This window comes from Lissotriton vulgaris, chromosome 7, assembly GCF_964263255.1.
Source record: "Lissotriton vulgaris chromosome 7, aLisVul1.2, whole genome shotgun sequence".
Classification (NCBI taxonomy): domain Eukaryota; kingdom Metazoa; phylum Chordata; class Amphibia; order Caudata; family Salamandridae; genus Lissotriton; species Lissotriton vulgaris.
Window position 1 is genome coordinate 947,702,152 of NC_141695.1, and position 16,926 is coordinate 947,719,077.

General features: G+C 43.6%; 1 protein-coding gene across 1 annotated transcript in view; it reads left to right on the top strand.

The window, feature by feature from the left end:
- Positions 1 to 1,275: 1,275 nt before the first annotated feature.
- The window catches only part of LOC147702797 (uncharacterized), a 42,450-nt gene continuing 26,799 nt past the window's right edge, over positions 1,276 to 16,926 (top strand). The window contains exons 1-3 of the mRNA XM_086929449.1: positions 1,276 to 1,780; positions 6,392 to 6,600; positions 9,835 to 9,912. Of these exons, the coding sequence (XP_086785575.1) occupies positions 1,276 to 1,780; positions 6,392 to 6,600; positions 9,835 to 9,912 (792 nt within the window). The remainder of the gene's footprint in view (positions 1,781 to 6,391; positions 6,601 to 9,834; positions 9,913 to 16,926) is intronic.

Sequence of the window (16,926 nt, forward strand, 5' to 3'; positions counted from 1 at the left end):
GTGGGCATTATTTGGAAATTGTCAGGAAGGGAGTTACAGCTTGCGGGTGAAGACAAGGAATAAAATTGACTGGTGTCACTTTATACGAACACTTAAAAGCGTTTCGTAACACAGCCTGCCATGTCAGCGACGGCAGAACAGGAGAGAGAAAGGGAGTTGGCGGCAGAGAGCATGTTCTCTATCCAACCAGCAGCCGGTCCCAGAACCTGATAAAGATAAAGATGCAAAGTATCTCCTAAAGCTCTTTGAAACAAAATCCAAACTTGAAATTACAAAATGGTGGGAAAACAAATCTCTTTCTGCATACAGTGAGGTGGGACGTGTGCCTCGTGGGCTGAGGATTCTGTTGGCCCCGAGCTTTGACAGACCAAACCCTGAAATGCTCCGTGAGTGGGGAGAGAGCAATTTACAAGCCTCGATGAACTTAGTTCGTATTTTGTGCAAATATGCTAAAATAGACCGCTTGGAGATCTTAAAGGAATTGGAAGAAATCACTGCCAAAATTGAAAAGTTACCCCCAACAGAGTTCATTAATAAAACCAAATTGGACATTGCAGAAAGACTTAAAAAGCACGAGGATAAAATCAAGGCAAGAAAAGCCCATAAGTTCGCTAGGGATCTGGCGGACTATGAAAACGGTCAGATTTTTACGTTTTCCAGAAAATATGATCTTGCCAAACGGAAACAATACTGTGACAAAACCTCGACCACCAGGATTGTAGAACAAGTGGATGGTACTAATGAAGACATATCTAATGACACGGTGTCAGTGACCAGCGGCTCAAGTATCTCAAGTGCATCTGGGGAAATAATCTCTCAAAATCGTCCAATCCTTAACGTGAGTGAGGAGCTCGATTTTTTAGTCGAGGAGAGACTGAAAACACTGCGTCCCAGGATACAAAAAAAGCAAGACGCAGGTTCAGAAACAAACGCAGGAGAGAACAGCGTAAAAGGCTCAAAAAACGCAACAAAAAAGAAAACATTCTGGAAAAAGAACAAACGCAACTAGACAACACTGTCATTAACCTAACTGACGTAGTTCTAACCAAGGCTGAACAACAACTTTTGTCATTGGGTTTGAACTTTTGTCCTGGAGAGAATTTTGACTATGCACGCACTAGAATTGATGTTTTCTGTTTTATACGAAAACTCAAACTTATGAAACACTTTGCATTAAAAGCAGACAAAAATCAAAATCATGTGTCTGATAATAGTGTGCAAGCAAGTGGGGAAACTCCATTCTTACAGGCTGCAGATGTTGGGGGGGTACTAACTATGCACGATCTTCTAGAGGAAGAGGAGTCTAACAGCCAAATTCTTGACCCTATTGATATATCTACCCAAGACAGACTGCGAAAAATTGACTTTGTTCAACAGGGGGCGGGTTTGAGTCCTTTTAGAAATAAATCTAAATTTGTACCCCTAATGCCAAAAGACTCCATTGACACCTATCATGATATGGTCATAAGAGATCTTAAACAGCTAAATATCAGCACTAAAAACAACAAATATCATCGAGGTGCTATGTTCAGGAGAATTGCATATAACAAATTGGTTAAAAAACTTGGTGACAATTGTAACATCGTGATAAAAAAGTCCGATAAAGGAGGCAACCTTGTGTTATGGCCTAAAAAACTGTACATAGAGGAAGCTGAAAAACAACTGGGCAACACACTATGTTACCAAAAAACCACCTCCAAAGAATATGACAATGCTAGACTATTGGTACAAAAAATGATAGCTCAATGGAGAAGGGAAGGTTTGCTTTCCAATGAGGAGAGTAAATTTCTATATAAAGAACATCCGGTCTTGCCTGTTTTGTATCTTATTCCTAAGATACATAAACAGGTAATACCTGTACCAGGCAGACCTATCATTTCCGCCATTAATAGTGCTAGCGAGAATATTGGTCAATACATCGACCATTTCTTACAGGATTTGGTGAAATTGCTCCCAAGTTATGTGAAAGATACTGGTGATTTCCTTACAAAAATCAAACATGTGAATTGGTCTGAGGATCTATGTCTAATGACCTTAGACATAGAATCCTTATACACCAGTATTAATCACACGCAAGGACTAGCTGCAGTAAAACATTTCTTAGCCACTAGACCCATTGAAATGTATGCGCACAACAAGGTGATTGTAGAGCTCATTAATTGGTGCCTACATAACAATTTTTTCCTGTTTAATAACATCTTATATAAACAGAGCAGGGGAGTTGCTATGGGGGCCTGCTTTTCCCCCAGCTATGCGTGTTTACACGTAGGCTGGTGGGAGGAGCAGGTCCTTAAGCATGAATATAAGCAGGTGGTAGACCAACATGTGTTGTTGTATCTTAGATACATCGACGATGTTTTCGTCGTATGGCGCGGAGATGCAGCATCCGCTCAATGTTTTGTCGACAGCATCAACAAAAATGATCTCAACCTAACTTTCACTTCCCATATTCACACCTCGGAAATAGAATTTCTGGATGTGAAGCTAAGAATTGTTAACAACTCCATACAGAGCACCTTACATCGGAAGAGCACGGCTGGCAATATTACATTGCATGCAAATAGCTCACATCCGAAACACCTCATCGCAAGCATACCATACGGAGAAGTCTTACGACTTAAACGTATTTGCAGCGATGAAGATGACTTCAAACAGTGTGTTGTTGATATGCGCACAAGACTCAGGGTAAGAGGCTACAGTAATAAAGTTATTAACACAGCCATTGAAAGAGCAGAAGAACGCCCTAGAAGCAGCTTGTTCAAAGATGATTCGGTTCAAACCACCACTGAAACTACCGACTGTGATAATCCCAGATTAATCCTTACCTACTCACATCAGGAAAGGAAAATCAGGTCAATTATTCATAAACATTGGCCGATTGTCCTAACTGACAGCATTCTGGGCGAGAGATTATCTATTCCCCCTGCTGTAACTTTTAGGAAGGGAAGATCCATGGGCAATGATCTGGACAAAAGTTCACCAGAAACCAGAAAACCGACAACTTGGCTTCAACCCACGAAGGGGTTTAAAAAATGTTCCACGTGTCGGGCGTGTAAATTTGGCTGCAATAAATCGACATATGAGACCCCTTTTAATACATCCCCTGTGTCCATCAAGGGAACTTTAAATTGCAAAACAGACTTTGCTGTCTACATCCTGACATGCACCTGTGGTTTAAATTATGTGGGAAGCACAAAGCTACAGGTGCATGTCAGGATCCTTCAGCATCTGAGGGCCATTCTCCACAATGATGTTACCTATCCGGTGGCCAGGCATTTTGCCAAATGCCATAATAAAGACATCAATTGACTTTCTTATTTTGTTATCGCCGCAGTTCCAAAATCTAAACGCGGCGGAAACAGAGAGAGAAAGCTCAGACAGCTGGAGACCAAGTTCATATTGGAATTACACAGCAAGTGGCCCAGGGGCCTCAATAATTCGGAGGATATGTATACATATCTATAGAGGAATAAAGTGCCCATCTGTTTTGGCTCAAGATGCAGCTATCGTTACACTGTAATTTCTGCCCAATCATAAATCATGTTCATTCCCTCTGCCATGTCAGCTCCCATGAATCCCTCCTGTCCTCAGAATAGCCTACACTTACTTTTGTAAAAATATAGCATATGGTACCTAACTTCATTTCAGATGTAACACATACACTGATTAATACTGACTGTAATAATGAATTATATAATACTGTATGTCTATATACACATAGTAATGTATGACTATAGAATTTTTAATTGACCAGTTTAAGAAAGCATTGTTTACACGCCACACATATTTTTTATCATTTTTTCTTTTTGCACTATTATCACAGGAAGCACTTTATGTTTAAATTTGTTGGAAATCTGTCATGGGTTAATAGTATTTGCATTTTTTTTTTATTCTAAACACATGATCAGAGGCTGTAATGTACATATGGCATATATTAGTGGTTTAAGCAAATATAAAGAAAGAAATCTTTGACGAGACAGTGTCAATGACCCATATTGGGTAAAAACTTTATAAATGGATTTAACCTATTATTCAAAGCCTGATGTCATATATCAGTGGTCTTCACAATGGCACATCAAAAAACCACTATGCCATAATAATTGCTCAAACTTGCATTTAAGCAGTTAGTAAAACATTACTTTTAATCAAAAATTATATATTTTTGTAAAATAACCTGGGAAAGACACAGATCCGTGTGATAGTCTTTTTACCATGTTTAGTAATCATGTGACCTACTGACCATGCAGTGCAGGGGGTGTGTACATTTGGTGTTTAAAAAACGTATAAAACTTTAAACGGTCGCGATAATTGCTGAATGTGATCAAGGGCTCTTGAAGCCCGAAACGCGTCGTTGCAGGCTGGAAAAGAAACGCAAAAAAAATCTGCATCTTGCCTGACTCGCTGTGGTGGTCTGTGTTCCTTCCTCGCCGCACGTCGGAAGTGGTGGAAATTGTTTGGTGCATATATATAATATATATATATATATATATGCCTGGAGGAAGCCCATGGATAGAAGAGACTTCAAGGACACAGTGGGGGTAAAGAAGGGAGCTCTTTATTCTTTAAAGTTGCACAGCGTGATGCATTTCGGCTTAACTGCCTGTCCTCGGACGCTTGCTCACAACGAAATGGTGCTGTTTCCCTCCGAGAAGATACTCCGGTGCTCCTAATTGTAGGAGATCAGCTGACCCCGCCTGATTGGGAGCAGCTGTAGTCAAATCCGAGACTGCAGTTCCTAGAATGCAACATCATAGTAGGTCTCAGAGGGGGGTTGGTGGCTGGTATACTGAGTCAAGGAGGGCTGTGTAGAGGCAGGCAGCATTCCCAATTACAAAGTCAGAAGTCCCTTAGGTCCCCAACGCCCCAACCACGTTTGCAGGGAGAACAGAGGCAGAGCTGTGGAGAGCGCTGGGTTAACCCTCTCCTCTGTGTAGTTCACAGACTGCAGCCTGGCAGCAGCCCCATCTCTGACCTGTTCCCGTGGCGGTCCTGGGTGATTCGATACCTCGAACAGAAGGAGCAGAGCTGGTTGCCAGTGACTCCCAGGACTCTTCCTAGGGCGGGTCCTTGTACCGCGTTTCTGGCCTTACGTGGAAAATATGCCTGGAGGCAGCCCATGGATAGAAGAGACTTCAAGGACACAGTGGGGGTAAAGAAAGGAGCTCTTTATTCTTTAAAGTTGCGCAGTGTGATGCATTTCGGCTTAACTGCCTTCCTCGGACGCTTGCTCACAACGAAATGGTGCCGTTTCCCTCCGTGAAGATACTCCGGTGCTCCTAATTTTAGGAGATCAGCTGACCCCGCCTGATTGGGAGCATATATATATATTTATATTATACATCGATATAGGTGCACACATATACACAGACATGGCACAACATAAGTATCATTTGGACCGCCATAGATTTCAAATGTGCTCAGTGATGTAATCAGTGAGGTCATAAGCAGTGCATCATGGGGGTGCAAGCTAATCTTATGTCAGTTATGTATAATTGGCGAGTTACAGTACTTTTTTGGTTATAAAACGTTAATGAATTTTTACGTTTTTATTAACATATGTTAAAACCCTAGTGCCTTACTTACATATAACTCCACATTAACCTTTGTTTTTTCTATGAATATCTCTGGTTTTTGCAATGTAAATATTATTATCTTTTTATAATATGTTTGTGGCCAACCCCTCGCTGCACACGGCCTTTGGCCTAGGGCCCAACCCATTGCCCTACAAGATGGAATTCAAGAAACAGTTTCCTTTTTCCCTCTACTTAATGAGTGGGAGACTACATAGTAGGGGAGGATACCTCTGTGCGGAATGGAACATTTTAAAGGTTTATTTATCTTGAAAACATTATTAAATATATGTTACGTTAAATATTCATGTAAACTATTTTAAATTATTTATTTTAAGTGCAGAACAAAAGACAAAATGTAACATCAATATTAACTTAATTTCAAATTATCGCTGAATAAAGTAATAGTATTAAATGAAATTAAATTACTTTTTTTAAAGTTTAAATTAAATATTAAATTCTCAACTAAAGAAAATAATATTTTATTATGCTTCAATAATTATTAAAAGTGGTATACACAATTAATTAAAAGTAATCTAATTACACTCAAACAAAAACTGTGTTTGAATTAAGAAAACGATGATAAAATGTTATAAAATTGAATAAAAATACAAACTATTTTTAAGAATTTTTTACTGTTTTTTTGCAGGAGAATTTTAGAAGTGCAGTTTGTGAATAGCATTTTGTAGTATGTTTTGTGGTACTACTGTAGTACTACCAAAAGGAATACAAACTGCAGTTTGTAAATCAGGCCCTACATAATAATGATGATGTAGTCCTATGCAATGACAACATTTACTACTTATTTTTTTGTACTCTAGATCTCTCTGGAGAAGAGATATTTTCCGCCTTGTCCGTAGCCAGCCACCTGCGGGAAATGAGCAATACAGTGTCACCAACGCATTGGGACCCCGAAGAGTCTGCTCGGAAGCTGAGGGGCGAGGTGAAAGAAATGAGGTCAAAGCTCCTGTGCAGCGGCCAGTCCGAAGGCATTATAGGCCAACTGGGGCAAGCACTGAAGGAACTCCAGGTAACCTAAAAAAGCAGAGGTAAGATAGCACAGTGGATAAATGCAACTCCTGGAGAGCTTTGTGCTTGAATTGAAAGAAATACAGTCGAGCTGCACAATTGGGATTAGGAAGAGATTATGGACATATATTAACAATTCCCAGATATATTCTAAACAGTATTGATTCAAACTAATTTTTATTTTAGCCTGGCTAACTGAAATGGTCCTGGATGGCTTAACCCCCAGAAAATCACAGCAGAAAATCACCGGAATTCACTCAATACCAACCCAGAAGGTTTACTGCCACCTCTCTCGCCTGGAAATGGAAATGAGAACAGCACAAACACTTAAGCATACTCTTTCATAAATATGAAGCATTTTGTAATGTGATCCTGTGGTATTGGGTGCGGTCCACCAGCACTCAATTTTGGGGGCCGGCACTTTTTTTCATCATCCGACTTTGGCCCAGAGCAAGACAAAGAAAAAGACAAAGGGGGAAAGAAGGAGGAAGAGATAGACAGAACAGTGGCAGTGACAAAGGGAGAATGCAGGGATGAAAAGAGAACATGTAAGAGTGAGATAAAGTGGCAGGGAGTTCAGGTGGTGGATAAAAGAGGCAAGGTGCAATCAAAACTAAACAGCTTTGGTGTTTTGCACCCTGACATTCTGTTGTACCAGCCACAGGCTTCTAAACAAAACTTTGGACCCACACTTAATCTTTTTAGAAATCCAGCACTGGTGTGGAGATTATCGCATTCTGCAAGTACGCCATACTACAGGCGCATTATCACCTGTGGCCCTAGTATTACAACGAATGGGATAGCCACCATGTTTGTGATGGAGTAATCTATCTGCCAAACTTTAAAAAATGTCCCTTAGTCATTGCGCCCCTGATGAAACGCCATGCCTTTATTCCACAGACACCACAGCACTACCCCAATTAAAAGTATCCCACAGGCGCATGTCTCAGGAAGTGCTGCAGATGTTTGACTATATCACAACAAACCTGACGTCACTGCACAATCTCTGCCCCAAGGCCAACATCATATTCAAGGTCAGATGCATCACAAAAAAGGCCTCCAGAAACAGCACAAGTGGCTGAGAAATAACCACCTCCACTGGACAGTGCCACACTGAAAGCCAAGACATCACCCGACTGGAAACTAAAATTGCAAAAAAGAGAAAAGCACAAAAAGAGACTATCTCTCTTCATGCGCCCAGGGTCCGTGTCAAAGTCCCAATCAACATAATTTCCATTCTTCCTGCAATTCAGAAATGATCTGAGTACTCGTCGCATCAGAAAACACTACAGGGCTCATTTATGGGAAATTGGTGTGGGGCAGTGCCTCAAACATTATTGCTGCAGTGCCCTATGCAGAAGGTAAAGGGCAGGAATCTACCGTATTTATGCAATATGGTGCATTCCTGTCCTTTCCCCCAGCGCTCGCACACAATGGCCTGCCTACCGCCAACGCAAGCAGCCTTGTATATGGTGTAAGTGTGCCTGTGTTGCATGCAGGATTGTTTTCGTGTAGGATGGGGCACCTTCCTGCACAAAAACAATTCCAAGAGGTTTTTTCCACTTTCTATGTGGGCTGGTGGCCGTGTCTGTGATGCAGCACACATGGAAAGAGGGGAAAATGAAGAGAAATAAAAATATTTCTCTTCGTTATGCCTGCTCTGGGGAAGTGTAAAGTGTTGGTGCTTCCCTGGTTTATGTGATTAAGTAAATCTGGGGCAGCGTCAAAACCCAAGGATGTTGTAAGGGAAAACCCATGGAGCGCCTCAATGGCGCACATTAAGGCAACGTAGTGACTCACGCTTCCTTGCCTTAATCCATAGCTATGAGGTTATTCAAAGCCATGAAAAGCGTGGCTTTTGCATGGCCTCATAGATATGGTTGAGATGTCTGCACCGCCGGAGTGTGAGAAAAGGTTATGCTCCAGCGGTACAAGCCTCTCATAAATAAGCCCCTACGTTTCTAAACAATATGACTCTCCCTCCTTCCAAAACTATTTTTCCATGTAAATTAACCCTGACGCGTAGTCTTAGCCTCACACCTTGTTCAGTGCTCAGTGGCTCTCTAGCTAGGTCTGTGCTCTATACGTTAAACCCTACATACATTTTAGACAATAAGGGCCTGGTTATGAGTTTGGCAGTGCTGCAGCAGGGTGGCATATCACGGCCTTGCTCCCACACCGCCACACTCCGCTGCCCCCGCCAGCAGGATTGTAAATTGTAATCCGGGTGGGCGGGCCTTCCGGTGCTGGCTCACGACGTTGCCTTTCAGTGGCTCATAGGAGAGTTGAAAGGCATTGACTATAAAGGAGTGGCAGGATTACTCTGCTGCTAAAGTTAATAGAAATAAAAACATATTACTCCGCTAGGGAAAAAAACTTTGTCCCCTGGTAAAGGCATTGAGAAGCCAAAAGTTAACATGTACTCTCAGAGACTGATTCTGTTATTCAGCCGCAATGCAGTGTTAACCTTACAAAAAAGAAGATGTAAGATTTCACAAAAGACTCAGACACAGCATTGTAATCCTGTAGTAAAAAGTGAAGTAATCGTCGAAAGGGAGAACAGTGGTCTGTTCACTATGAGAACAGGCACAGGTATGGACAAACCTTCAAAGGACCGAATATGCATCTTGAAGACCTTGCTTGGAATATCCATGCATGGTTGAAACACGATGACATGTCTTCTCAGCACAATAGAGAATTTGTCCTATGGTAAACAGTCATAAACTGACAACTATAGGAACTGAAGAAAGTGATAGGAGCTTGCCTTTATACGTAAAAGAAAGTTCAATTGTTGGGCAACCATATTATTTTACCAACAGTTTGATGCGAACAATATCATACACATAGAATACAAGTCCCTTGCTGTTAAAAATAAATAATATATGCAGGAGTAAATTAGTGTCTAAAAGTGTTTCATTCAATGACGGTTACAAAAATTGGCATAAGATTATATTGGCTATTGGGGCATATTTGAGCAGATGCACTTCACTGCCTTTCTGGAACACATACATTGAATTATTAATAACCAATCACAAAGACCCGCTGAGGTACCGTTGCATCCTAAAATAGACTGAGGCTGTAGCTGGGCCTAACTCAGCCGCAGACTGCCCCAAAAGTCAAATGAGTTTGTGGTGTGTGCTGCATGAGTGTTATTGACATTATTTTGAAATGGCAGCAAAAGATAGACTAGTGTATGTGCTCTGATGCACCATCCATTTTCTTTTGTATTTGGCAGGTGGTGAAAAACCAACGTTGGGAAAAGAAGAAAACAACATCAGTATTACTGAGAGAAAAAATAACTCGCCGGCTTCAGGTGAGGACTTGGAAACCTCAGTTTCGATTGTTTCAGAGGATACAAGACACTGGAACAAATACTGGGGAAGCGGTGTAGATATGCAACCTACAGAAACTGATCTCAGAGAAGCCTGCTCCAGACTCTACTAACACCATCACTAAATGCACAACTGACCTGTTGGGGCTTTGCTGCTTTCGAAATTGGGCGAATTGTTAGATAGTGCGTTGATTGTGAATGCATATCAATTAGGAGTAGCCCTGACTCACACTTTTGAAACTCCCCACAACCGTTGCTACCGCTGTTGCCAGGAGTAATGAATGCAGTGTCAAGAACAGAGAGTAAGCAGGGCTCTGGGAATTTTGCTTACATTCCATAATTCCCTTTGCCTGTTTTTCCTTCAGCCATCAGAACTAAACAGGAGTCTGCGGAGGAGCTAACGCTTTGTGACTTTTGCTTCCTTTGAATGCTGTTCTCCTTAAGTAATCTTTTGATAAGTTTTTGTGAGTGAACATCAGTTAGGAGTCCCCATGGAAAGCTACTGGTACCCTTTTCTCACTCTTTGGTACACTTTGACCCTTGCGTCTGGTGCCATGAAAGGGAGCCAATGGACCAGATGGTAAACAGGGCTCTAATGGGTTTTCTTATGATCTATAATTTCGACTGCTTGCCCTTCCCTTAGCCGATCAGCAGCAAGTAGAAGGGATAAAGGCTGTGGCAGGGGTTCACCCCATGCCAACAAAGCAACCAATGTTACTGTGTCACTTTTGCCTTATCTGGAAGCACTCTGATCAGTGTATTTGCAAAGGTAGCATGAGACCACAGACAGTTACAGTTTATTTAGAGAGGCACTGCATACACATTTTACAGTTTTATGCAGAAAGCTTACAGAGATTTCCTCATCCATGACCTGCACAAAATGTCTGTCTAACCACCCCATAAGATTCCACCGCACACCCCAAACTTTCACTGTACAGGTAACATTGCTTCCAAACAACAATTGCGCACACACACACACACACACGCACACATACGTGCAGAATGTAAAAAGCATGTCCACCAAAGTAAAATTCATATTTAGATGTTGATCCAACAAAATATGCATGTGTTCATTGACACCACTCAAGTTGACACTCAAGTTGAGACCCATTCTAACGATTCCATTTATTCACCTATCATATAACCTATATCGCTGAATATGAACATTTAATTCTGAAAGCAACCCATATCTCTATAAGGAGTTGTTGCAGCTTAAAAAAAAGTCATAATTCTTAAACGTGAGTGCGCGTTTGGAGGGCTTTGCATTGCATCCATGAAGGTCCATTGCAGTATTGTGTCCATACTTATGCAGCTATTTGCAGTGAGATATAAAAGTACTCCTGCCTCAAAAATATTAACGAGGTAGGAGTGTTTTTTGACCTTCATTGAATGTATATTTTGTGAAGCAGCTGATTAGTACATCAGACACATCAAAGAATGAAGGCGAGTTCACAGAACAATTAAAAACAAACGTCACAATGATATATCGGGGTTTGGGTTATTTCATGGACACCAGGCTCACTTGCAGAGATTCAACTTGCTCCTCTGATAGATATTTAACACTTCCTTCCAGTTTAGACCACTTGTGAGGTTTAAGCCTATCTTTTTCGCTTCTCAAACATGCCTCTCGGATTTCCATAGTATCTTTCTTGGAGCTTTGCTAGAACACCCTCTAAACACTGTGGGCCAGATTTATCACTCATTTATGCAGCACACAGTGCAGCAGCCGCAAATGCTGTGCTGCTTGAAAAGGAGGGAGGAGAGCACATAATTTACAGAAATATAGCACTCTCCTACCCTCTCCCCAGCACCGGTGCTGATATCAGGTGCTGTGTGTGAGAAGGTGGCCTGATATGCAGTGCTCACTATTCTAGTGATCACTATGTATCAGTCCAACAACCCATATTGATGATTGGTTGTAAGTCAACCTTATAGACCAGCTATCCTAGTAGCGTGGATACGAGCAGTCTTCGGGCTAAACTCTAGAGGGCGTGTTAAGCCAGCTGTTATACCATCACATATACCCCTTGAACACCAAGTGAAAGGACACCACACAAGTGTTATGAAAATAAACAGTGTATTTATTTAGATCACAACAGCCCTGTACTCTTAATGAGGACAGGGTACTAAGCACACAACAAAATGAAAATACTTCAAGTTGCACAATTTACACAAATGCCCGAGGGGCACGAAAAACCATATACTACAAAAGTGGAATGCGAAATTACTAGCAGGTAAGTACTGTACTAATCGCTAGGACTACGTTACTGAACCTTCAGATTACTAGTAGGAGGCCTAGGGGACTCGGGTGCAGAGTGTGCACTCTCACGCGGGATGCGGGACAAAGTCTATGGGAGCTAGTAAAGGCAAAGTTAGTGTTCTTGGGCGAACCCGATAAGGTAGATCGAAAACGACAGTGGATCCTGACCCTTGGATAGTGAGGCTATGCTGGGGCACCGAAATGCCGAAGTTACCTAGCCCAGGGGCTGCAGCTGCATAGGTCTCAAAAGACGTCGGGGATCCTCGTAGACGAACCAGGAGCCTGAAGAAAGAAGTTGCTGGCAGGCGACCAGTGAAGAGAGTTCGAGTGATCCAAGCCTGGATCCAAGCCTGGATCGAAGATGGATGACACCTGAAAGCAGAGGGGACCAAGTTTGTGACTACTAGCCAGTAGTCAGGTGGTACCAGGAGGGCACCGGATGGTAGTCACCTCGACTAGGTGAGTGGGCGACGCCGTGCTCTGCAGATCTCACGGACCAGGAGGCGTTGTCGGCGACCAGGATGGAGGTGCGAGCTGTCCCACGATGGATGAAGCTGACCCATCATCAGGATTCTGAGTGAGCAGGTCTGGGAGAGGGTCACTCTCTTCCTCCTGTCCCTCATCTATGGCCATGAGCAAGCTCATGTCCTTCCTGTCGACATATGCTTTGAGCCTGTTAACATGGAGCACCCTGTGGGGGCTCCTGGGAGTTCCAAGGTCCACCAGGTAGGTGACCTCTCCCTTTTGCTCAAGAATTGTGTGGGGCCCAGACCATTTGTCTTTGAGTGCTGCTGGGGCCACTGGCTCCAACACCCACACCTTCTGTCCAGGCTGATACACAGTCAGGACAGCCTTTTGGTCATGCCAAGCTTTTTGGAGTTCTTGGCTGGCCTTAAGGTTTTCAGATGCCTTCTCCATATACTCAGCCATCCTGGAGCGGAGACCAAGTACATAGTCCTCTATGTTGGTTGCAGGCTTTTTGAGAGGTCTCTCCCATCCTTCCTTCACCAAACACAGGGGGCCTCTTACAGGATGCCCATACAAAAGTTCAAAAGGGCTGTAGCCAACCCCCTTTTGTGGGACCTCTCTGTAAGCAAACAGAAGGCAGGGTATCAGGACATCCCATCTACGCCTGAGCTTGTCAGATAGTCCATGAATCATCCCTTTTAGGGTCCTGTTGAACCTTTCAACAAGCCCATTGCATTGTGGATGATAGGGTGTAGTGAACTTGTAGTTGACACCACATTCCTTCCACATAGAGGTTAAGTAGCTTGACATGAAGTTTGCACCTCTGTCAGAGACAACCTCCTTAGGGAAGCCCACTCTGGAGAACACTCCAACTAGGGCTCTTGCCACAACAGGTGCTGTAGTGGTCCTAAGGGGAATAGCTTCAGGATACCTGGTGGCATGATCCACTACCACCAGTATAAACTTGTGCCCTGATGCTGTCTGGGGTTCCATTGGACCAACAATGTCAATCCCCACTCTTTCAAAGGGCACCCCCACCACAGGCATTGGTATAAGGGGGGCCTTTGTTGTGCCACCTGACTTACCACTGGCTTGGCAAGTGACACAGGAGCGACAAAACTCCTTGGTATCCTCATTCATATGAGGCCAGTGAAAGTGTGAGACAAGTCTGTCCCAAGTCTTTGTCTGGCCTAAGTGACCTGCTAAGGGAATCTCATGGGCCAAGGTAAGAAGGAAACCTCTCTGAGTCAAGGGTACAACCAGCCTCCTGGTCATGCCAGGCTTGGGGTCTCTTGCCTCAGTGTACAGGAGTCCATCCTCCCAGTATACCTTGTGGGTACCTGTGGCGTTCCCAGCAGCCTCAGCAGCAGCCTGCTGTCTGAGGGGTTCAAGGGAAGGGCAGTCTAATTGTTCCTTCCCCAGGTCTTCTCTTGAGGGTCCCCCTGAGCCCAGAAATTCAACTTGATCAAGTTCAAATTCTTTAGGCTCAGTTTCCCTCAATTCCTGTAGGTCAGCCTCCTCTGAGACTTGATCCTCAACCTGGGGCAAGGGGGAAGGCAATGCCTTAACCCTACTGCTCTTCTTCTTGGAAGGTGTCTGGTCCATTGTTCCAGGATCCAGCACCTGTTCAGTGGGGCATTTTCTGGCCTGTGACCTAGTCACAGCAAGCACATGTGTTGGCAAGCCTAACATCTCCATGTGAGTCCTCTGCTCCACTTCTGACCATTGTGATGACTCCAAATCATTGCCCAACAAACAATCCACTGGGAGGTCTGAACTAACAACAACCTTCTTCTGGCCATTTACCCCTCCCCAGGAGAAAGCAACAATTGCCATACTATGACTGGTAGTGACATTGCTTGCATTGGTCACCAGGAAATCTGTACCTGGCATGATTTGTCCAGGGTCCGCAAAGTTAGGTGTCACCATTGTGACACTGGCACAAGTGTCCCTATAGGCCTGAGCCATTCTTCCATTTATTAAAGGTGTCTGCCTGTATTTGCCCAAAGTATTGGGACTGACATCAGGGGATATATCCATATCCCCTGTACAGACAAGGAAAGCCTGAGTGAGTGTGCCAACTAAGTTGTCATACCCCTCAGAACCCAAGGTTAACCCAACTAAACCCTTGGGAGGTGCACTACCACTGCTGACTGTACTAGGGGGCACAGGTGCCTTAGGGGCTGCAGTGGCAGGAGTCTGCCCTCCTCCTTTCTTGGTGCACTCACTAAACCAGTGAGTTTTACTTTTACAGTTTTGGCACCACCTTTTGGACTGGCCTTCTTGATTCTTCTTTTTCTGGGAAGCCTGACCCCCACCCTCTTTGGGTTGTTGGGGACCTGTTGAAGACTTCTGGTCATTTTGTTCACCTTTAGAATCTTTACCCTTCTGGTCTGCTTCCTTCTGACCACCCTGGTTCTGGCCCTGGTTTTGCTTAACTCTTGTTCTGACCCATCTGTCTGCCTTCTTTCCCAATTCTTGGGGAGAGGTCAGATCCGAGTCAACAAGATGCTGATGCAACAACTGGTTCTGACAATTGTTTAAAATTTGTTCTCTCATGATCAAATTATACAATCCTGTGTAATCAGTAACCTTACTGCCCAGCAACCAGCCCTCCAAAGCCTTAGTGGCACAATCTACAAAGTCAGACCAATCCTGAGACTGAGTTTTCTGGGTATCCCTGAACAGCAACTTGTACTGCTCAGTGGTTAGGCCAAACCCATCTATCAGTGTATTTTTCAGGACTTGGTAATCATTAGCATCCTCAGCTCTAGTAGTGAGGAGCTTGTCTCTTCCTTTACCTTCAAAGGAGAGCCACAAGATAGCTGCCCACTGACTCTGGGGAACACACTGTACAGTGCAGGCCCTCTCCAAAGCAGTAATCCATTTGTGGATATCATCCCCTTGTTTAAAGGGGGGCACTATCTTACTCAGGTGTCTAGTGTCTAAACTCCTGTTTTCCCTTGGGGGAATGCTGCCACCAGTGGAATCTTGTCCACTCAACTTTTGCTCTCTAGCAAAGGCAAGTCTCTCTTTGGCCAGGGCAAGTTCTTCCCTTTCAATCCTCAGATTAACTTCCCTCACTTTGGCTTCATACACTCTCCTCTGAGGGGATGTCATCCCTCTTTGAGAAGAGCCCTGAGAGCCATTGGTTCGAATGGATCTGTTAGAGCCTCTGGATAGAGACCTAACTCGTCCATTCCCAATGTTTAGCTGGCCTGAGAGGGGCCCCAGGGGTCTCCTGGTACCATTCTCATGCCTGCTTAAGTTGTCCCTAGTTAGCTGACTAACTACTTCTGGACTTTTGTCTGCCTCATCCTCAGATGGCTCTAGATCCTCATCCTCCTCTTCACCTTCTGCAGAGAGATGGATAAGGTCAGGGTCACCCAAGGTTCCCTCTAGGGGAGGCATGTTCCCATCTGGATGAGAAGGTTCTATGTTACCAGCCCTCCTAGCATCATAAGTCTCTAAGAGACCAATCAGGAATGGGATTGTGGGGTTAGACCCCTGTTTTAGCTTCCTGGAGGTACACACTTGTCTCATCTCCTGGAAGCTAAGAGCAGCATATCTGGAAGTGACCTGTGGAAGGTCCACTGACACAAGGGGAGACTCAGAGTTTCCTCCTTTGTCTGACATGCTGATTCTAGTGTGGTGTAAGTGATGCACCTACCTACACTATATGTTTGCCTACTGATCCCTTGCTAAGAGTTGTAGCCAAGGTGTGCTAAGCCTTGAGGAGCTACAACAGCTGGTTCAGTAGAACTCAGAGTATTCTAAGCTAAGTTATATGTACCTGGAGTACTTATGTGATCTTTCACAAGATATTCTTAGGATACGTGTGGTAAAACAACAGCAAGCTCAAATCCCAACCGCTGCTCACCAATGTGAGAAGGTGGCCTGATATGCAGTGCTCACTATTCTAGTGATCACTATGTATCAGTCCAACAACCCTTATTGATGATTGGTTGTAAGTCAACCTTATAGACCAGCTATCCTAGTAGCGTGGATACGAGCAGTCTTCGGGCTAAACTCTAGAGGGCGTGTTAAGCCAGCTGTTATACCATCACATATACCCCTTGAACACCAAGTGAAAGGACACCACACAAGTGTTATGAAAATAAACAGTGTATTTATTTAGATCACAACAGCCCTGTACTCTTTATGAGGACAGGGTACTAAGCACACAACAAAACTCTTATGAAAATACTTCAAGTTGCACAATTTACACAAATGCCCGAGGGGCACGAAAAACCATATACTACAAAAGT